Below are 24,117 nucleotides of genomic sequence, written 5' to 3' on the forward strand. Positions count from 1 at the left end.
TTTGTCAGTGAGAATGAGGACTGTTATTGAGACAAGCACCAGTTACATGCTGACTCTTTCCAGTCTCAACACTGTTTGTTTGACACAGTTACAATGGTTGGTACTCCATGTTGAAATCATGTTGAAATCACACATTTTTCAATATCTAACAATAAGGAGACGTCATACAAAATTATGGCTAGTATCGTATAATTGATGGAATGTCTCTGGTTGTGTTTTCATTTAAGCTCAAATGTTAAATTAAATGTCCTATTAACAGCTGAAAAACAAGTAGGCTATTCATACTGAAATGTATTTATTCTATGCACAGTTTTCAAAAATCAGTTGGATTTTTATCTGTAAGCAAAATACAAACAAATTAATTGCTGCAATTATAACTCATAAAAAAAGTATAAAAGAGCAGAAATGCACTACGTGATATAGCAATCCACAGGTCATTTTACCAATGTTTTAATTACAGCCTCACATATTAAAACTTTACAACAGGTGATATGAAAAATGTACAACTTTTCTCTTTTCATCATGGATATATCACTTCATCTGGCAAGAAAATACCCTCATTGCCTTTTCAATTGGCTCTGACAGTGCAACAAAGTGTCTGCTACTTCTTCTGTTTACTTTTGATAAGTTTTGTAGTATCAAGCAGTACGTAGTGTAAAAATACATCAATCAATAATGAAACCATCGACCTTGATCGTGGCATTTTTCATTTACCATAAAATATCCCCTTTATCACACCAAATAAAAACATAATTTAATTGTTAAACATCTGAGGTAAAAACAAACACATAAAAGGAGGATTTTTTTGGAGTGCCAGTTTTACACACACTTTTTGAGCAAATGGGTATTTTAGTGGAAAGAGGAGGTCCCCAACTCTACAAAACACTTACAGCAGGTTACATTTACAGTTTGATGACATAAATGATCTTATGGCAGTATATGTCTCTGTCTGTCCATTCCTCCATTCCTCCATCCAGCAACCCCCACAATCCCCCATCCCCAAGACATTTTTCAGTTCCCTTTTTCCTTAAGATATTGTCTCTTGCCTTCATGCCATAGGATGAATGCGCTCAAATATCACATTGGCCTGAAATGCATGATGGTTTAATGGAGAATTTCCCTTCGGCAATTTGTTAAACAGTTACATCTGCAGGAATGTAGGGCAAGAGAAAAATGGGAAAAATTTAGAAAGTCTCATAATATAATGGCCAGTGTGGAAACAAGTTTAATGTGTGGATTACTGGTCTCCAGTACTATACCTGTAAGTCATTCAGTTCAGGTGTTCTTCTCTGGGAGAGGTTAGAGCTGCAAAAAATGCCTGTTGAAATCCATTCAATGTGTCCAGTAGTTGAGCTGAACGGACAACTTTGACCTCATAAATAAAGCTCTATCGTTAAATAAAAACAGGGCATTCCTTCCCCTGTGTGAGTCAGGTATACCAGTCTTTTCACAAATGTGCCCAAAGTCAGTTTTGAATTGACTAGAGCGGAGAAGGACAAGAAAACAAACAAACAATCAATGGGCATTTGCCTACCGACTTTTCCTCATAGCGCAGCCTATTTTATAGACAAAATCCAGCTAAGGTATCTGCCCCTTTACATGTCTACGTAGGTATTCATATCCGTCTATAACAATGGACAAGTTCTTTGTAAAACATTCTAATTCTTACACACTTCTTAAGTGTAACTTAGTAAAGCAATGTGGAAATTATGCTTTTATTTCTATTCCTCTTCTTTGAGATAAGATAGATATCTTCCATTCATTTGGCTCAGTAGATGGAGACCTGGGACAGAACCTGGGCGTGGGCCTGGATCTGGGAGGGGTGTGGCTGCTGGGGGGCGGGTTGGGGACTGCCCATGGAGGCGGAGCCCCCCACTGATTGAGGCGTGCTGGGTGAGTGCTGTGGTGGGGAACACTGGGACTGGTGCTGTTGCTGCTGTTGTTGGAGATGCTGCTGCATCTGCTGCTGGTGGAGCTGCTGCATCTGCATCTGGTGGAGTTGCAGTTGCTGTTGTTGCATGTCATGCCTCTGCTGCTGATGCTGCTGCTGCTGCTGTTGTTGTTGTTGTTGTTGTTGCTGTTGTTGCTGTTGTTGCTGCATGTTATGTTGCTGCAACTGCTGCTGGAGGTGGTGCTGGAAATGCTGATGCTGCATCTGCTGCTGGATCTGCTGGTGGTGCATCTGCTGCTGCTGCATCTGGTGGTGCTGCAGGTGTTGCTGCATCTGCTGCTGCTGTGTCTGCTGCTGCTGCAGCTGCTGCATGTGCCCCCCCACGCCACCCTGCATGGGAGGGCTCATCTGGGACACGGCCGTGGGCTGGGCCCCGGCCACCATGGCCCCTCCTCCACCACCTCCACCCATCTGGTTCAGCAGCTGGGATGGCACACCGTTGGTCATGTTCTGGTGCTGCACCGTCACCGAGGTCACGATCTGGTTGCCCCCCATCCTCATCTGCAGCGGCTTGGGGGCGATGGCCCGTGGCATGCCGTTCTGGAGAGCCTGGGCCATGGAGGACATAGAGGACATGGATGGGTGCTGGGAGAGTGGCGAAGGCAGCATCAGACCTGGGGACAGGCTGGTGGAGGCCAGGGTCTGCTGGACTGAACGGATGGTCTGAGCCTCTGCTGATTCCTGGGCAGCCTGGAAGCGAAACAACAGCATGTTAGATACAGACTAGGAATGGACGCTAGACTTACTCACTAAACAAATATGTTTATTTCGACAATAGCCTGAGGTAACAACGTAAAGCTATAAAGCCTCTTACTTTTCTAAGATTGTAATCTTGAAAAGATTCAGGATGTTGATGCAGTTCGTGCAGGAAGATTTGAATATCTACAGTTGAAGTCGGAAGTTTACATACACCTTAGCCAAATACATTTAAACTCAGTTTTTCACAATTCAATCCTATCTTAGGTCAATTAGGATCACCACTTCATTTTAAGAATGTCCGATGTCAGAATAATAGTAGAGAGAATTATTTATTTCAGCTTTTATTTCTTTCATCACATCCCCAGTGGGTAAGAAATGTACATACACTCAATTAGTACTTGGTAGCATTGCCTTTAAGTTGTTTAACTTGGGTCAAATGTTTTGGGTAGTCTTCCACAAGCTTCCCACAATAAGTCAGGTGAATTTTGACCCATTCCTCCTGACAGAGCTGGTTTAACTGAGTCAGGTTTGTAGTCCTCCTTGCTCGTAATTGCTTTTTCAGTTATGCCCACACATTTTCTATAGAATTGAGGTCAGGGCTTTTTTGCCACTACTTTGGAAGTATGCTTGGGGTCATTGTCCATTTGGAAGACCCATTTGCGACCAAGCTTTAACCTCCTGACTGATGTCTGGAGATAATTTTCATTCCTCATGATGCCATCTATTTTGTGAAGTGCACCAGTCCCTCCTGCAGCAAAGCACCCCCACAACATGATGCTGCCACCCCGTGCTTCACGGTTGGGATGGTGTTCTTTGCCTTCCAAACATATGATGGTCATTGTGGTCAAACAGTTCTATTTTTTGTTTCATCAGACCAGAGGACATTTCTCCAAAAAATACGATCTTTGTCCCCATGTGCAGTTGCAAACCATAGTCTGTCTTTTTAATGGCGTTTTTTTTTTAGCAGTGGCTTCCTCTTTTCTGAGCGGCCTTTCTGGTTATGTCGATATAGGACTCGGTTTACTGTGGACATAGATACTTTTGTACCTGTTTCCTCCAGCATCTCCACAAGGTCCTTTGATGTTGTTCTGGGATTGATTTGCACTTTTCGCACCAAAGTACGTTTATCTCTAGGAGACAGAACGCGTCTCCTTCCTGAGCGGTATGATGGCTGCGTGGTCCCATGGTGTTCATACTTGCGTACTATTGTTTGTACAGATGAATGTGGTACCTTCAGGCATTTGGAAATTGCTGAGTTCTGACCCACTGGAATTGTAATACAGTGAATTATAAGTGAAATAATCTGTCTGTAAACAATTGTTGGAAAAATGACTTGTGTCATGCACAAAGTAGATTTGTGGAGTGGTGGAAAAATGAGTTTTAATGACTCCAACCTAAGTGTATGTAAACTTCCGACTTCAACTGTAAGTTTACTACTTATCACAATGAAATTCAAATCAAATCAATGCTTATTTGTCACAGGATACTGCATGTATAAATGGTACAGTGAAATGTTACCTTGCAAGTGCTCCTCAACAATGCAGTACAAATATCAATAATAATCAAGTCAAATAAAAAATATAACAGTCAGAAAGTCAGAAATGAAAGTAGGGGTATTGGGCTTCTTTCCAGCAGTTCACACTTCTGTTGGCTGAAAGGTGAAAGCAGTGTCTCACCTTTGAAACCAGGCTGGCGCGGTAGGCAGCGAGGGCTTTTAAATATTCCTTTTTAGCAGCCTCTGTTTTGCTTTTATAGCCCTGTTATGACAAGACGGACAGGAGTGAACGACAGGTGACAAACAAAGAATCACTCTGTAAAGAGATACAACATATAAATGCAGGCATAGGCAGCACAATATAACTGACTAAACAGCCTTCTACTTTTGATGTCTATATTCATCGATTTATTTCTGTAGCTCTCCACATATTCATTGGGAAAAGAGCGGGCGGGAGAAATTATACAATCTGACTTCATGCATCCCCTTAGAGCAATTACTGCTAATTACTGATCATCATGCATTTGCTTCTCAAACAGATATAAAAGTCAAGGGCCAGTATTCACAAAGAATCTCAGAGTAGAAGTGCTCATTCAGGATCTGGTAAGTCTCCCCTGTCCTGTTCATATATAATCGTATTCAGTATGATCTAAAAGGTTAAACTGATTCTATATCAACACTCCTAGTCTGAGATGCTATGGCTGCGTTTACACAGGTATCCCAATTCAGATTAGTTTTTTTATTCCACTAATTGGTCTTTGACCAATCAAATCAGGTCATTTTCAGAATGGTCAAAAGACCAATTAGTGAGAAAAAAATCTGTATTGGGCTGCCTGTGTAAACACAGCCTTTGTGAATGCAGACCCAGTGGTGTAAACGTCATAGTGTAGGACTGTTCTGACAGATTATGATGGATTACCTGCTTCTGTTCCTCTCCCAAGCCATCCCACATGGAGGCCACTATCTTGGAAACCTCTCCGAAGGTGGCGTTGGGGTTTTGACCCTTAATGGCGGCCTGTGTGTCTCTGAAGAACAGGGCGTAGGCTGAAACTGGCTTCTGGGGCTCGTTGGGGTCCTTCTTCTTCTTCTTCTTGGGGGTCTTGGGCTTCTTCCCAGCATCTGGTGCTGGGCGCTTCTCTCCCGCCATTACCTGTTACAAGAAGAGAGATCTGGTTTAGGCAGATTAATGCAATTCAATGGTGACATGTTGTAGTGCCAAAGGAATTTTATTTTGTTAAACTAGGCAAGTCAGTTAAGAACAAATTCTTATTTACAATGACGGCCTACCCCTGCCAAACCTGGACGACGCTGGACCAATTGTGTGCCGCCCTATGGGACTCCCAATCACGGCCGGATGTGATGCAGCCTGGATTTAAGCCAAGGACTGCAGTGACGCCGCTTGCACTGAGATGCTGTGCCACTCAGGAGCCCAAATGTGCATGTGACACTTTATTAACACAACCACCCTCAACAAATGTATATGAATATCAAGCAGTCACTGTGCTATTCAATCAGGTCTATTTCACACTAAAGTGAGCACAGTCTTAGTGCAGCCTTCTTTAAAATGTGTTTTTATTTAAGGCCTTTTCATAGAGTTTTCCTCACTCACCCTATTGTCCTGGTCTTGGTCGTCCTCGTTGATAGAGCTGGAGGGTGAGGGCGTGGCCGACTTGCTGGCTGGTGGTGAGGGCGAAGTATGGGGGATTTTGGGTCCTGTCATGTTCAGGCCCAGCTGTGCGCTGAGCTGGGACTGGTTGATGGTGGTCAGCTGGTTCCGGGACATCATACCATTGGGGTTGTTCATGCTGATGATGGATCTCATGACCATGGCGGGGTTAGGGGGGTACTGGCGGAGGTGACCCTGCATGTTCTGAATCAGAGGAGAAAGAGGGAAACGTCAGTAAATATGACAGCATCTTTTAAGAGACTGTACTGTATCTGTAGCCTGGTACCAGATCTGTTTGTGCTATATAGCCATTTGTTTGGCATCACAACCAAGTAGGACTTGGCTATACAGCACAAACAGATATTGGACCAGAGCATAGCAGTAAAATAATCTGGTCATCACATTCTTCCAGACTGTCACATGGCCACAATGCATCACATAACATAACACATGGCCCTGGGTCTTTAACTTCTCCCATTATCAACTATGATGAATTATCTTGAAACCTGAGTCGCCAGTTTGATCTGCCATTAATAGATGGCTTCACAGCTCAATTGATACGGTTCACAACACTCTATTGTATGGAAATCTGTGGCACAGCTTTGACTGCTCAGACCCTGGTGTATAATGGACTGAGTTAGTACCCTTGAGATGGTTAGGCTACATAACCTCAAATGCCAGGACAAAAACATTTGTATGCACAATGACTACCTCAAAGACATTTTGGATTTAATGCCCATGCAACAAATAAAAATGCTATACATTTCTGTGAAGTCTGACATTTTGAAGGTTATACATTTCCCCTGGCTGGCAGATGGGGGCACAAAACGATACCTCCTCCAGTATGTTTCGAAATTAAATGCTATCTGCTGGCAGGTTTCATAGATCATACTTTAACTGCCAAAGAGTGAAGAAATATTTCTATATAATCAACTCTATAAATCAACTGTCTGACAGATACGATTGGCGTGTCATGGGCATTTTTCTTCCTCTTTTTACCGTTGTGGGTATATCATAACATCAATACCATCTTCACATTTTCTAATATATTTTCCAGATTAAACATTATGGTTTTCAAAAGCTCTTTGTGTAAAGAGAGAGGAAGAGATAGGTGTTTGCATTGATTGCACAGAGGATGGAATTACATGGCCCGCATTTCTCTCAGAGGGGAGAATGATCAGTGATGCAGCGGAGCTGACAGGGAATAGTGAAAAATAACCGAACACAACAAACATGTGATTTGTTTGGGAGGTGTGTGTGTGTGTGTGTGTATGTGTTCTCCCTGAGTAACATCCATCTGGTATTCAGCAGCAGCACAAACTACAAACTCCATCTCTCCCAACATCAACACATCATATACCCACACACCTTGCTTTATTGAGAGAACCTTACGAACCCTGTCTTCAAAACAATATTCAAACACCTTCTCAGAACAGAAACATATTGAATTTACAATCCATTTGTCTCCCATCTTTCTCATATGCCATGTCTACTACTTATCATAAAACAATACAAGGCAGACTTGTATTCAATGTTTACATAGAAATACTCCACCAGAGACAGAATAGAATACAATTTATAGACATATTTTTCTGATGATGCAAACATGCAAACCATTCAATTCTCTCTTTGAATAAATAGTGAAATAAAACATGCCAACCATTCAATTCGCTCTTTGAATAAATGGTGAAATAAACTTGAGCAATGGGATAGCGATGTAATGTTGACTTACATATCTTCAGTTTGAAACCGTTCCACTTGATGTGTAAGTCTCATTGTCACCTCCAGTAGTGAGCTACAGTAAGTGAGTGCTCTCAGAGTGACTCTCTGCTCATTGAGAGCATCACAGATGAAACACACTGAGCTCTTTAGCCATGACTATCTTTGTAACAACATTTCAACACTTCAACACAATATCACAATGATGCAATATCACTTAGAGCAATGACACATCCTGCCATTTGTGTCAAATGTTGAGTTTTCTTCATAACAGCTACGGTCATAGCATTCAAAGATCGTTTGCCTTTCAAAATGTATCTTGTGTTTGCTGGCTTTAGTGATAGCTGGCCTTTTTGTAAATGGGTTTGTGGTGAAATAGTTTACACTAGTGTTACAATAATATCACATAACCCAGCTTGCTATACAGACTATAGTTGTATAATATAAACTGGACTGGTGGCTATAAATACATCTACGGCTCTTTACAACTCACAACTATTTACCTAAAAGAGTGAGTGATTAATGTAATCTATATGAAAAAACAATATATTTGCTATGTAACTTCAGTGTTAAAAAATGACCATGTATGTAAAATGTGTGTAACATATATGCTGTCTGTAACAGAAAAGCTGTCCAAACAAAGTTTGAAGAGGAGTGAGTGATTATAGAGTAGGCAAACATACCCTAGCTTAGGCCTAATGTTTACACGTCTATGTTAACCATACTATCAAAACACCCCTGGATAATACTAGTCCCTGAGAAAGGTCTACAGTGGCTATGATTGTAATGTGTGAATCTGCAACAAGTCTGTTAATTTATGTCCTTCTGTCCTCTCATTTGCATTTTAATTGGAATATTTTCTGCATCCCAAATGGCACCCTATTCTTTATATAGTGTATACTTTTAACCAGGGCACAAAGTGCACTATGTAGGGAATAGGGTGCCTTTGGGACGCAGATATTGTCTGCAGTCACAGCAGACATCTAAGAAGATAGCTTGATAGTCATCATAAATCTGTAAATAAGTCCTTATCTCGAATGCACAGTGGCCAGCTGTGACAAGCCAACCCCTTCTCTTCTCTCTCCTATCAGGCTCCATCCAACTAGTGTGTGTGTGTGTGTGTGTGTGTGCGTGTGTGTGTGTGTGTGTGTGTGTGTGTGTGTGTGTGTGTGTGTGTGTGTGTGTGTGTGTGTGTGTGTGTGTGTGTGTGTGTGTGTGTGTGTGTGTGTGTGTGTGTGTATACATGGACATGTGTATCAAACACAAGTAAACCCAGAGTCTATGCAATCTACTCTCCAATCAATCAATCAGTCTCTCAACATCTATGCCTTTTAAAAAACCTCAAGCTCAAGGAGCCAGCAGCAAAATGATACACAGCAAGTCATGTGTACCTGTCAAGCTGTCACAAGCATATTGGCTTGTTTGATAGAAGGTTGTTGGCTTTGACTACACATCCTATCCTCTCCCCTGCACCAAAGCATTTCAACAACTATGAATAAGATGCAATAAAAAACAAAACAATAGCCGAGACCCTTCCACAACACACTGGCTAATAAACACAGCAGCTGGACTGAAAATGCAACATTACTCATTCAGAAGTACCAGAGATAAAATCTCAATAGCAGCGATGTCAATGAAAAGAGCCTTGGGTCTGTTCTTGAAGATATTGGAATCAGAATTTGGGGAGGTGGGAAATTTATTACCAGTGGCACTGTGTGAGCCATAACAGGCTGAAAAGAATGTTAACAAGTTCAATTTCCATTCAATCAACGACAGAGGCTCTTGGAAATGTTCCATTGCAGAAGTGGGGTAAAATCATCTATATGGTAATTATAAGGATGAGTCCCCCAGTAACTTTCGCCAGCATGAAAGGTCAGTCCTATTAAAGATAGTTTATCAGTCCTCTGCACATAGTCCTTTACTGCATGTGCTTTTAAACGGGTACATCTTATTTTCTTACTCCTCCCTTTTCGGCTCCCTGCCCGCAGAACCTTGGTGCTTAAGCCAAATGAGAAAAATGGAATTTAGAATGCTGGTAAAGGCTATAATAGCATGAAGATAAATTGTTTTTCGACTCCTCTCTCCTGTCTCTAGCTTTAACAAACCTCACGTTATACTGCTGCGCATTTACACAGTCACAGTCCGTCCACTGACTAACCCCTCTCCATCCAACCTCCAAGCCCAAAAACAAATTCTTCCCTTCCACAACCCCATTTTATCTGACCATGAAGGGTTACAAACCCTTCTCCCACAATTAATGTCCCCTGTCCCAAAACCCTTCCTTCCCCCATTTTTCCCGGTGCACTGTGGGTATTTAAAAGTTGTTCAACATGATATCATTTCATTTCAAGCGCTGGCTGCCTTAGAAAACTAAATTACAGAATCAATCACACAGAAGGTCAGGTTGAGACTTCATTACAAGTATTGCATGCCTGCATGAATATCTTTCATTTCTGACTGACCCAATGTCACAACATCTGTTTGGCTGAAAGTAAAAAGAGAAAAGAAACAGGACGAAGAAAATAATGACAAAAAAATCCACTCTCTGAAATGGATGTACAACTGATATCAGTGCTACTCAGCTTGGAAGGAAGATAAGAGAGTGTAAAAAAAACATTGTTTCTACAACACTGGTCATATTTTCCATTTTATTCAAGACACAGTGGTTTGTGACGGGTCAGAATCTAGGGGATTACATTCATAGACTATCTGTACACTATCAGGGTGTAATTAACCGTACTGTACATACAGTCAGCTACAAATCCCCAGGTCAGACCCAATTGAATGGCTTTGCTGGGTGTTGGCTATAGAGGAAAACAACTGTGGATGAATGTACTAGTCTAGCTGGCTAAATTTGTGTGTGTAATAAGTCATTAGGGTGAACGTAGCGCAAATGATGCAGATTAGATTCCTACTGACTAGATTTTGGCAAATAGTCAGTATGTATTCATGTAAATACAATAAACATGCATCTCTGCATCAATTTTGGGCAACAAATCTAGAAAGATACATTTTACTCCATATTCATTTCTACTCAATTGGTATATTTGGGCTATTTCTAACCCAATTATGAAGATATGACACATAGAAGGGACCTTTTATAGACAGCCATATCCACACATGCTTTTACTTTCTTACAAGGGAGGAAACACAGGAAAAGTCCAATTCTGTGCAAAGATACAGTAGAGAAGACAGGGAGATTTTCTGAAATAGCACCCAGAGGCCTTTGCAGTGCATGAGAGAGAGAGAGAGAGAGAGAGAGAGAGAGAGAGAGAGAGAGAGAGAGAGAGAGAGAGAGAGAGAGAGAGAGAGAGAGAGAGAGAGAGAGAGAGAGAGAGAGAGAGAGAACTCTAAATAAATAGATACCAGTTCCAGTTCCAATAGTATTTGGCACTATTGACAGAGACCAAATCACAAATCAAGAGGACACATGCTGCGAGACACAAATGACAGTCAGAAGCTTGTTAGGGGAGCAGATTAAATAAATAATTACTTGCTTTCTGCCAGCCGTTTCTGACTGTCTGCAGCCCACAGAAATGTACTTCTCTTTGTAGAACCATTGCATTTGTGGCCAATTTGCTAGACATACATGGAGCATTGGGGGAATGGAATTAATGGAACACTTGGCAGAGCAACGACATGGAGGAGGATTTGAAAATGGTACAGGTACATTGTACACCCATTGTTTTTTTTTTCTGTCATGGTGGTTGGGAAACATACTTACTATGTTTTATTTGCATGGTTTATTTATACGTCCTTGCAAACTTTTCAAATAAGAGATACACAACAGTGTAGTGTACATAATGTTGTCCCCCAATGTCATTCCACTGACAAAATGAACCTAAAATGTAATAACACTTTCATAAACACTGTATAGTTCATTAAAATAGTTACTTCCCTCGACCCTTTTCAAATCTCAAACCAAAGACAACGGCATAGATCAATGTAATTTCCCTGCGTTGTCTCTGTGTTCAGGACTTTTAGGGATCAACCCCATATCCAGAACATAATGGAGTTCACGGTCGGTAAGCCTTTCTGCCTTTCTGCCTTTCTGTCTGTGGTACAATGTTTGCTGAGTGATAAAGGAGCAGAGCAGTGTGCAACAGTCTCCCAGTGACAATGCCACGAGGCAAAGGAGCATAAACCTCACATTCTTTCCCTGTAGTTTTAATAGAGTCTCCTTACAATCAGAGACATGAGCCATGCAAATGGTGTTAAAGAGGAATAATGTTGGAGAATCAAATCTAATCCTCCACCAAGTCGTGAGAACAGTCAGGACTGTAATTGTGTCAAGGTTCTGTTTCTTCTCCAGATGTAAAAAAGCTTAACTGACCATGAAATGAAAATTCTTTAGGCAAAAGCCTTCCGGGGCTCGCTTATGCAGCACAGATATTTTAAAAGCTGCAATTATTTTACATGCCAGCAGCATGGAAGGGAGGAAAAAAGGCAATAAATATTCTAGTGCCTGCCCATATCGGAATGTAAATACATATTCTGTAATATCATATGTGATTCACCATATGTGTCTGGTTTAAAAGTGGGTGGTCTGAAATACATTTTTACATGGATAATATGGCTAAAACTATCATGATATTTTTGTTTAATGTGATGATTTTTTTGCAGTTCAGCCCCAAAAAACACAGCATCAATATCATCATCTCTCAGCAAGTGACATTTCCACATTTCCTCCTCAATGCATTTCATCCTCAATGGCATTTAAGAATGCTTTTTCTATCCGTAAAAAGAAAAATCTATAACATAGAACTCTATCAACATAAAGAAAGTGATGACTGGGTTCCGGAACCATTCCAGATTCTCTCATCCACACCAATGGACAGGAAGGCTAAGCTGGAGATCCATTCATTGACTCCCTTTCTAAGTACTCACACCGAAAGGTTAATTCTAGTAGCATCGTGTTATTTAACCAAATACAAAACCTGGGATTCTGAACTCAAACAAAGCTCTGTCTGTCAGTTGACTGAGTGCATTCAGGCTCTGAACATAACAACATGTAGATAAAGGCATGGAAACACATCATGTGACAGTGGAGGGGACAGGACAGGACAGAATGATGCATCAGCATCTACAGAACAGGGTTTCTGGAACCAACATACGGACCCATGAAACAGTGGCACTTTTTGGGGACTTACTTTCACCACTCCCTGCGGGGGAAAAATACATTGTGCCATCATGCCCATGATCCATTCATTTCTTTTCCTATTACAAAGAGGGTTCTTTTGGTAGGCTTTGTTTTTCCTTTATATAACCAAACAGAATTCAGTATATTCAGTATACATACTGCGACCATTGTCTAGCTAGCATTGTGATACTATTCCATCCTCCAGCTTTATAAACGGGCCAGATGCTGTGCCAGATGCAGTAACAACTGGAGGTGTGCACTGAGTGCAGTGAAGGTTACTCTATGGCCTAATAAAGGGTAAGGGTATTCTCCAGGTACTCAGATCATACTGTAATGGTCACATGGGCTCTCCTGACCTTTTTTTATTTATATGTTTATATGACAGCACCTTGATCCTGTACCCAAGTGTTGGTGCCTGGTACTCTATTTACTCTGTGCATGAACAAATCCATCAGATTGCCACCTTATACCTGCCCTAGCCCTATAATTATTGAAGAGCCTATGCATGTGACTGCAGTATCTATTAAATCCCTCTACCCTAAGTGTTGGTCCAGTCTAGTACTCACCAATGGCAGGCCGTTGATGCTGGAGAGCCCCTCCTGGTCCATGAGGTTACGTGAGATGGTGATGGAGGGCAGCTCCAGGCTCTGAGGGGGGAACTGGGGGGTGAAGGGTCCCCTGTGCTGGAGCGGGTTCCCCGGGAAGGGGGAGTCCACATCCGATAGGCCCAGGCCAGACTCTGTCTCTGGAGGAGGGGTGATGGGAGGGATCTCAAACTCCTCGTCTCCCAGGCTGGGGGTGTGGAATGTCTAGAGAGCAGATAGGGAGAGGGAAGAACATGGTCACATCATTGGATTCATGTTTACAAATCAATACAGATCATGTGTACTGTATAGGAAACTAGTAGTGAAAGTTGGCTGAGCGAGAAAAAGGAAGGAAAAGCACACTGTCACTTCAATATATTCATTTATGATCAGTGTATGTGTACTGTCGCTACAAGCCTAGATACTTTATAATGACATTTAGCTAAAACTATCTGCAGATGTAGGATTTTAATTTGAGCCAGTTTGTTACAGCAGGAAAATAATCCTGCAGCAACAGGAAATGTGAATTATTATGTGGATTATAATTCATGGAAATAACATAAAAATATGCACATCCAATTCATCAGGAAATGCTAAATGTGTAGTATATTTGAGGTGTAAAAATTATTCTGAAGTTTGTAATTTCCACTTCAAAATTTCAGAGTAGATTTTTCCTTGTGAAAAATGTGTCAACCCCTACAAAAATGTCCATGAATTATAATCAAAGGAAAAAAGGAATATCTGCAACTCTCCTATGCTCCCATGGGGATTTAATCAGACACACAAAACAGACAACGTTTCGATCCGAGTTGGAATCATTCTTATCTCTCATACCTGCATGAAGCCTTCCTTTCAGAGATTTATTTTTTAAAGGGGGAGAAGTTTGGTGGGGTGGTACTAACACTTGTCTTTAACCATACAGAGATGTAACATTTCTTAAAACCCATTAAAGTTCACTCTGATCAAAGTAAGAAGGGAAGAGAGAAAACAAAGCAACGACAAAAAAGTGAAGAAATCATGAGAGAGGAGAGGATACATGATAAAAGCCCCTTAATCTCAGGGATGGAAGATCTTGGGTCTGAAGTGCAAAGAAAATACACGTCACAGAAACATGGGTTTAAAGAAAATGTTCTGAGAAATATTACGCTTGGTCAGAAGGGTTTCTCGTTGTTCCCCTTGGTTGAACCCTTAAATCTGCTCATCAAACAGTCTAATCCCTCTGCCTGCGGAATTCAAGCTTTTGGTCACACTTAATTAGCTTATTTGGATTCTTGGAGATGGTACCGACTGCTCTGCTCACCTACTACTGGTCTTGTCTTCATTGGTACATTCCTTAAGCCACTCTGTAAAAGGCCAACATATTCACATAGCGACCCACAATGACCACATGCATATAGGACGCGCCACAATTGGATACAGCCACTACTAGCATGGCAGTCAAGATACTCTTTCCTCAATATCAAAGGTCTTAAATCGAGTTGAAAAACATATTTCTGTTAGCTTTAGGTCAGTGTGTTGATATCAGTGTTAATACACTTTTTACCAGGGCAAGCTTAGAGGGGAGGCAGAACAGAAGTCCATCAGCCTCTCTCTCTCTCTCTTTTTTCTAGAACAGGCAATGAAAAAACCCAAGGCAGTGGCAGCAGAGGGAATATGCCAGCCTAGTCCTTGATTAGAGAGTAGTAATATTTCTGTTGCTTGCTTTAGCACACAGACACTTGAAACTAATTCAATGCCTACTCAGGGCAGCTGTCTCTGATGAATTCCAGAGGCAGAGACAGCTAATAGAGTTGTATTTTCCTGTTCCCTTAGTTTCAGACCACTTTTAAACTTTCTGATGCTTGTTTCACAGCAGTTCAATCAGTTATCCTTTCTGAAGGAGCCACTGCATGTTCATCACAGCTCTGGACTCTGGTTTAAGGCTTCCTCATGCTTCGGTTCGGAGGGCGCCTAGCAGGACTCGGCTAGGCGCACCAAACTAGTGTGCTCGCATACCTTCGACCTTCGCTTGAAAAGACCTTCACTTGAAAAATCTGAAAAAAAAATACCAATATTACTAGTTGAGATGCCGTAGCCAGTATATAATTCCTCAAAATAAAAGACTAATCTAAGATAACAACAACAAAATTGGTCATTCATTTTGATGTTTTTGCCAAGGATAACTTCGTTGCACAATTTTACGTCTAACTAGGATGTTGGGTTTAGTATTTCTCAAGTTAAAAAAATTGCATGAAAACGAGTTGTCTATCATTGAATGACAACAAACACGTCCTTGAACAATCCCTACTGTTGACCAATTACAGACGAAGGGGCACAGATTCAGCTTGCCTTGAGAAAAAATATTATGTGCATGAACAGAGGAAAAAACTCTTGCCGAAGGCCAAAACAAACAAAAATGTCACAAAATGTCATCCTAATATATGCATGAACTGTTTCAGTTGGGAAGCAAATGGACACTTTTATACTGTCTTAGAAAAAAGGGTTCCAAAAGGGTTCTTTGGCTGTCCCCATAGGAGAACCCTTTTTGGTTCCATGTAGAACCCTCTGTGGAAAAGGTCCTACATAGAACCCAAAAGAGTTTTACCTGGATTCAAAATGGGTTCTCCTATGGAGACAGCCAAGGAACCATTTTGGAACCCTTTTTTCAAAAGGGGTTCTTCAAAGAGTTCTCCTATACGAACAGCCAAAGAACCATTTAAGGTTCGAGATGTATATTTTTTCTAAGAGTGTAGAGGAGAGCAGGATAAATTACAGAAAGCTTTAAACAAACAATTTACTGTGCTCTACTCTACTACTGCCATCTTATTTCATGTTAACGCCACTGAAAAAACACTGGAACCTGTTTTGTCTCCATGCCTAACAATGAAAACACAAAGTGTTTAAAACATAAATAGTGTAAAAAGGGAACTGTCATGACTCAACGGTGTAGAGCTACAGCCAGGGCCATATGGCAGTGATCAGGAGAGAACATCATCATCACAGGCTTCATTACCAATCTGAACCAGTCATTAGAGAAGAATGATGTGCAGTAAAAAGGTCCTCTCTGTTTGTTTGGCTGGTTTCACAGGCCTCAGAAGGATACTTTAGGGGAGGAAAAAAGGACATCACCATTACATTCATTTGTATTACTCTCTGACCTTTTCATATGGGTACAACTTGCCAAGATCTGTGTGGAAGAAGCTAAACCAGGACAGTGAACAGAGCTGGATAGGGATGTTGGACCGTAGGCTGATGCATTGTGGCTTGAATTATAGTGGCAAGCAGGATGAGGTTTGAGACAGCCTTCCCTTAGATGAAGGTGAGCAAAGGTGAGTTCCATTTTTATAGTAAAACAGAGCAAATGTGACTGTGACCTTTAAGATAAACAGACCTGCCCCTGGCAGGAATAGAGGAATGCTTTTTTCCTAGATTCTGCTAAATAGTGTAACGGAGGGAGGGAGCGAGGGAAGGAGGAAGGGAGGGAGAAAGGAAGTGAGATCGCTATCAAAGACTGTGGTTGTGTTCCTCGTCTCCCGTCCTTAATGATGATCCAAATTAACATCTGCACGAGTTGGGAGCTAAAATTGAGACATGAAGTTAGCTAAGGCTCATCTGGGGTACGGAGGGAGTGTGTCAGCTGTCAGTGCAGCGCAGGCCTCTATTCTTATAGCCTTTAGCCGTACCCTTATCCTACTTCTCCTTTGTTCCCCTGGTGATGTAGAGGTTAATCCAGGACCTGCAGTACCTAGCCCCACTCCTACTCCCCAGGTGCTCTCATTTGCTGACTTCTGTAACCGTAAAAGCCTTGGTTTCATGCATGTTAACATTAGAAGCCTACTCCCTAAGTTTGCTTTAATCACTGCTTTAGCACTCTGCTAACTCAGATGTCTTAGCTGTGTCTGAATCATGGCTTAGGAAAACCACCCAAAACCATGAAATTTCCATCCCTACAGTGCCTTGCGAAAGTATTCGGCCCCGTTGAACTTTGCGACCTTTTGCCACATTTCAGGCTTCAAACATAAAGATATAAAACTGTATTTTTTTGTGAAGAATCAACAACAAGTGGGACACAATCATGAAGTGGAACGGCATTTATTGGATATTTCAAACTTGTTTAACAAATCAAAAACTGAAAAATTGGGCGTGCAAAATTATTCAGCTCCTTTACTTTCAGTGCAGCAAACTCTCTCCAGAAGTTCAGTGAGGATCTCTGAATGATCCAATGTTGACCTAAATGACTAATGATGATAAATACAATCCACCTGTGTGTAATCAAGTCTCCATATAAATGCACCTGCACTGTGATAGTCTCAGAGGACCGTTAAAAGCGCAGAGAGCATCATGAAGAACAAGGAACACACCAGGCAGGTCCGAGATACTGTTGTGAAGAAGTTTAAAGCCGGATTTGGATACAAAACGATTTCCCAAGCTTTAAACATCCCAAGGAGCACTGTGCAAGCGATAATATTGAAATGGAAGGAGTATCAGACCACTGCAAATCTACCAAGACCTGGCCGTCCCTCTAAACTTTCAGCTCATACAAGGAGAAGACTGATCAGAGATGCAGCCAAGAGGCCCATGATCACTCTGGATGAACTGCAGAGATCTACAGCTGAGGTGGGAGACTGTCCATAGGACAACAATCAGTCGTATATTGCACAAATCTGGCCTTTATGGAAGAGTGGCAAGAAGAAAGCCATTTCTTAAAGATATCCATAAAAAGTGTCGTTTAAGGTTTGCCACAAGCCACCTGGGAGACACACCAAACATGTGGAAGAAGGTGCTCTGGTCAGATGAAACCAAAATTGAACTTTTTGGCAACAATGCAAAACGTTATGTTTGGCGTAAAAGCAACACAGCTCATCACCCTGAACTTATCATACCCACTGTCAAACATGGTGGTGGCAGCATCGTGGTTTGGGCCTGCTTTTCTTCAGCAGGGACAGGGAAGATGGTTAAAATTGATGGGAAGATGGATGGAGCCAAATACAGGACCATTCTGGAAGAAAACCTGATGGAGTCTGCAAAAGACCTGAGACAGGGACGGAGATTTGTCTTCCAACAAGACAATGATCCAAAACATAAAGCAAAATCTACAATGGATTGGTTCAAAAATAAACATATCCAGGTGTTAGAATGGCCAAGTCAAAGTCCAGACCTGAATCCAATCGAGAATCTGTGGAAAGAACTGAAAACTGCTGTTCACAAATGCTCTCCATCCAACCTCACTGAGCTCGAGCTGCTTTGCAAGGAGGAATGGGAAAAAATTTCAGTCTCTCGATGTGCAAAACTGATAGAGACATACCCCAAGCGACTTACAGCTGTAATCGCAGCAAAAGGTGGCGCTACAAAGTATTAACTTAAGGGGGCTGAATAATTTTGCACACCCAATTTTTCAGTTTTTGATTTGTTAAAAAAGTTTGAAATATCCAATAAATGTCGTTCCACTTCATGATTGTGTCCCACTTGTTGTTGATTCTTCACAAAAAAATACAGTTTTATATCTTTATGTTTGAAGCCTGAAATGTGGCAAAAGGTCGCAAAGTTCAAGGGGGCCGAATACTTTCACAAGGCACTGTAACTATAACATTTCCAACAAGATAGAACTGCCAAAGGGGGTGGTGTTACAATCTACTGCAGAGATAGCCTGCAGAGTTATGTCTTACTATCCAAGTCTGTACCCAAACAATTCGAGCTTCTACTTTTAAAAATCCATCTTTCCAGAAACAAGTCTCAAACTGTTGCCGCTTGCTATAGACCACCCTCTGCCCGAGCTGTGCCCTGGACATAATATGTGAATTGATTGCCCCCCATCTATCCTCAGAGCTCATGATGCTAAGTGACCTAAACTGTGACATGCTTAACATCCCGGCCATTCTACAATCTAAGCTTGATGCCCTCAATCTCACACAAATGATCAATGAACCCACCAGGTACAACCCCAAAACCGCAAACACGGGCACCCTCATAAATATCATCCTAACCAACTTGCCCTCAAAATACACCTCTGCTGTTTTCAATCAAGATCTCAGCGATCACTGCCTCGTTGCCTGCATCCGTAAGGGGTCTGCGGTCAAACGACAACCCCTCATCACTGTCAAACGCTCCCTAAAACACTTCAGCGTGCAGGTTTTTCTAATCGACCTGGCCCGGGTATCCTGGAAGGATATTGACCTCATCCTGTCAGTAGAGGATGCCTGGTTATTCTTTAAAAGTGTGTTCCTCACCATCTTAAATAAGCATGCCCCATTCAAAAAATGTAGAACCAGGAACAGATATAGCCCTCAAGACCTGACTCTCAAGACCTGACTGCCCTTGACCAGCACAAAAACTTCCTGTGACGTTCTGCATTAGCATCGAACAGCCCCCGTGATATGCAACTTTTAAGGGAAGTTAGGAACAAATATAAACAGGCAGTTATTAAGAAAGGTAAGGCTAGCTTTTTCAAACAGAAATTTGCATCCTGTAGCTCAAAATTTGCATCCTGTAGCTCAAAATAATTCTGGGACACTGTAAAGTCCATGGAGAATAAGAGCACCTCCTCCCAGCTGCCCACTGCACTAAGGTTAGGAAACATTGTTACCACAGATAAATCCACGATAATTGAGAATTTCAATAAGCATTTTTCTATGGCTGGCCATGCTTTCCACCTGGCTACTCCTACCCCGGTCAACAGCCCTACGCTCCCCACAGCACCTCGACCCAAACCTCCCCCACTTCTCCTTCACCGAAATCCAGATAGCTGATGTTCTGAAAGAGCTGCAAAATCTGGACCCCTATAAATCAGCCGGGCTCGACAATCTGGACCCTCTCTTTCTAAAATTATCTGCCAAAATTGTTGCACCCCTATTACTAGCCTGTTCAACCTCTCTTTCATATCGTCTGAGATTCCCATAGATTGGAAAGCTGCTGCGGTCATCCCCCTCTTCAAAGGGGGAGACACTCTAGACCCAAACTGCTACAGACCTAAATCTATTCTACCCTGCCTTTCTAAGGTATTCAAAAGCCAAGTTAACAAACAGATTACCAACCATTTCGAATGCCACAGCTGGCCATGGGTGCACCTCAGTCTCGCTCAAGGTCCTAAACAATATCATAACCTCCATCGATAAGAGACATTACTGTGCAGCCGTATTCATCGACCTGGCTAAGGCTTTTGACTCTGTCAATCACAACATTCTTATTGGCAGACTAAACTGCCTTGGTTTCTCAAATGATTTCCTCACCTGGTTCACCAACTTCTTCTCAGACAGAGTTCAGTGTGTCAAATCGAAGGGCCTGTTTTCCGGACCTCTGGCAGTCTCTATGGGGGTGCCACAGGGTTAAATTCTCGGGCCGACTCTCTTCTCTGTATACATCAATGATGTCGCTCTTGCTGCTGGTGATTCTTTGATCCACCTCTACACAGACAACACCATTCTGTATACCTCTGGCCCTTCTTTGGACACTGTGTTAACTAACCTCCAGATGAGCTTCAATGCCATACAACTCTCCTTCCGTGGCCTCCAACTGCTCTTAAATGCAAGTAAAACTAAATGCATGCTCTTCAACCGATCGCTGCCCACACCTGCCCGCCCATCCAGCATCACTACTCTGGTCTAGAGGTTGACCGATTAATCAGAATGGCCGATTAATTTGGGCCGATTTCAAGTTTTCATAACAATCGGACATCGGTATTTTTTATATATTTTTTTATACCTTTATTTAACTCGGCAAGTCAGTCAAGAACACATTTTTATTTTCAATGATGGCCTAGGAATGGTGGGTTAACTGCCTCGTTCAGGGGCAGAACGACAGATTTTCACCTTGTCACCTCAGGGGATCCAATCTTGCAACATTACAGTTAACTAGTCCAAAGCAATAACAACCTGCCTCTCTCTCGTTGCACTCCACAAGGAGACTGCCTGTTTCGCGAATGCAGTAAGCCAAGGTAAGTTGCTAGCTAGCATTAAACTTATCTTGGAAAAAACAATCAATCATAATCACTAGTTAACTACACATGGTTGATGATATTACTAGATATTATCTAGCGTGTCCTGCGTTGCATATAATCTGACTGAACATACAAGCATACAAGTATCTAAGCATCTGACTGAGAGGTGGTTGGCAGAAGCAGGCCGTAAACATTTATTCAAACAGCACTTTTGTGCGTTTTGCCAGCAGCTCGTCGTTGTGCGTCAAGCATTGCGCTGTTTATGACTTAAAGCCTATCAACTCCCGAGATGAGGCTGGTGTAACCGAACTGAAATGGCTAGCTAGTTAGCTCGCGCTAATAGCGTTTCAAACATCACTCACTCTGAGCCTTCTAGTAGTTGTTCCCATTGCTCTGCATGGGTAACACTGCTTCGATGGTGGCTGTTGTCGTTGTGTTGCTGGGTCGAGCCCAGGGAGGAGCGAGGAGAGGGACGGAAGCTATACTGTTAAACTGGCAATACTAAAGTGCCTAATAACATCCAATAGTCAAAGGTTAATGAAATACAAATGGTATAGAGGGAAATAGTCCTATAATTCCTATAATAACTACAACCCAAAACTTCTTTCCTGGGAATATTGAAGACTCATGTTAAAAGGAACCACCGAGCTTTCATATGTTCTCATGTTCTGAGCAAAGGAACTGAAACGTTAGCTTTCTTACATAGCACATATTACACTTTTACTTTCTTTTCCAACACTTTGTTTTTGCATTATTTAAACCAAATTGAACGTTTCATTATTTACTTGAGGCAAAATTGATTTTATTGATGTATTATATTATGTTAACTTCTTGGATATAGGGGGCGCTATTTTAATTTTTGGATGAAAAACGTTCCCGTTTTAAACAAGATATTTTGTCACAAAAAGATGCTCGACTATGCATATAATTGACAGCTTTGGAAAGAAAACACTCTGACGTTTCCAAAACTGCAAAGATATTGTCTGTGAGTGCCACAGAACTGATGTTACAGAAAACCCCAGATAAAAATACAATCAGGAAGTGCCACATTTTTTGAAACCGCCTCATGGCAATGACTCCTTATATGGCTGTGGAGGAGCTAGGAGTCAGCTTACCTTTTCCACATTTCCCCCAAGGTGTCTGCAGCATTGTGACGTATATGTAGGCATATCATTGGAAGATTGACCATAAGACACTACACCTACCAGGTGGTCGCTTGGTGTCCTCCGTCGCAATTATTGCGTAATCTCCAGCTGCAGTATTTTTCCGTTTGCCTCGGATGAGAAACTGCCAGGAATGATTTTTCATCTAATAGAATTGTGAAAAACACCTTGAGGATTGATTCTAAACAATGTTTGCCATGTTTCTGTAGATATTATGGAGCTAATTTGAAAAAAAGTTTGGCGTTGTGTTGACTGCATTTTCGTTTTTTTTTTCTTAGCCAAACGTGATGAACAAAACGGAGCTATTTCTCTTACACAAATAATATTTTTGGAAAAAATGAACATTTGCTATTTAACTGAGAGTCTCGTCATTGAAAACATCTGAAGTTCTTCAAAGGTAAATGATTTTATTTGAATGCTTTTCTTGTTTTTGTGAAAATGTTGCCTGCTGAATGCTAGGCTTAATGCTATGCTAGGCTATCAATACTCTTACACAAATGCTTGTGTAGCTTTGGTTAAAGCATATTTAGAAAATCTGAGATGACAGTGTTGTTAACAAAAGGCTAGGCTTGTGTTTCAATATATTTATTTCATTTCATTTGCGATTTTCATGAATAGGAAACGTTGCATTATGGTAATGAGCTTGAGGCTATGATTACGCTCCCGGATACGGGATTGCTCGACGCTAGAGGTGAAAATAAGTGTTCAGTATTGTTGTAATTGCCATTATTACAAATAAATAAATAAAAATCGGTATCGGTATCAGCTTTTTTGGCACTCCAATAATCAGTATCGGTATCGGAGTTGAAAAATCATAATCGGTCGACCACTACTCTGGACGGTTCAGACTTAGAATATGTGGACAACAACAAAGGTGTCTGCTAAGACTGTAAACTCTCCTTCCAGACTCACATTAAACATCTCTAATCCAAAATGAAATCTAGAATCGGCTTCCTATTCCGCCAACAAAGCATCCTTCACTCATGCTGCCAATCATACCCTCGTAAAACTGACTATGCACACACACTTCGGTGATGTCATTTACAAAATAGCCTCCAACACTCTACTCAACAAATTGGATACAGTCTATCACAGTGCCATCCGTTTTGTCACCAAAGCCCCATATACTACCCACCACTGTGACCTGTACGCTCTCGTTTGCTGGCCCTCGCTTCATACTCATTCGCCAAACCCACTGGCTCCAGGTCAACTACAAGTCTCTGCTAGGTAAAGCCACGCCTTATCTCAGCTCACTGGTCACCTTAGCAGCACCCACCAACAGCACGCGCTCCAGCAGGTATATCTCACTGGTCACCCCCAAAGCCAATTCTTCCTTCGCCTGCCTCTCCTTCCAGTTCTCTGCTGCCAATGGCTGGAAAGAACTGCAAAAATCGATAAAGCTGGAGACTCTTACCTCCCTCACTAGCTTTAAGCACCAGCTGTCAGAGCAGCTCACAGATCACTGCACCTGTACATAGCTCATCTGTAAATAACCCATCCAATCTACCTCATCCCCATACTGTATTTATTTACTTATGTAACAGCTTTCTTTAGGTGAAGGAGAGTCGGACCAAAATGCGGCGTGGCTATTTAGATTAATGTTTTAATAAAACAAGGAACACGAATCAATACAAAAAAACAAAAAACGTAACAATAAAACCGAAACAGCCTATACTGGTGCAAAGTAACACAGAGACAGAAACAAGGACAATCACCCACGACACACTCAAAGAATATGGCTGCCTAAATATGGTTCCCAATCAGAGACAACGATAAACACCTGCCTCT

The 24,117-nt window shown here is 41.7% G+C and overlaps 1 protein-coding gene across 2 annotated transcripts in view; it reads right to left on the reverse strand.

Annotated features, from left to right (window-relative positions):
* Positions 1–273: 273 nt before the first annotated feature.
* The window catches only part of LOC135551055 (TOX high mobility group box family member 3-like), a 68,371-nt gene continuing 44,527 nt past the window's right edge, over positions 274–24,117 (reverse strand). For both annotated transcript variants that reach the window (XM_064982436.1, XM_064982446.1), the window contains exons 3-7: positions 13,237–13,479; positions 5,755–6,015; positions 5,065–5,295; positions 4,327–4,407; positions 274–2,641 (exon numbers count right to left, since the gene is read on the reverse strand). In XM_064982436.1, the coding sequence (XP_064838508.1) occupies positions 1,769–2,641; positions 4,327–4,407; positions 5,065–5,295; positions 5,755–6,015; positions 13,237–13,479 (1,689 nt within the window). In that variant the 3' untranslated portion in view covers positions 274–1,768. The remainder of the gene's footprint in view (positions 2,642–4,326; positions 4,408–5,064; positions 5,296–5,754; positions 6,016–13,236; positions 13,480–24,117) is intronic.

This window comes from Oncorhynchus masou, chromosome 1 (genome assembly GCF_036934945.1).
Source record: "Oncorhynchus masou masou isolate Uvic2021 chromosome 1, UVic_Omas_1.1, whole genome shotgun sequence".
NCBI classification, from domain to species: Eukaryota; Metazoa; Chordata; class Actinopteri; order Salmoniformes; family Salmonidae; genus Oncorhynchus; species Oncorhynchus masou.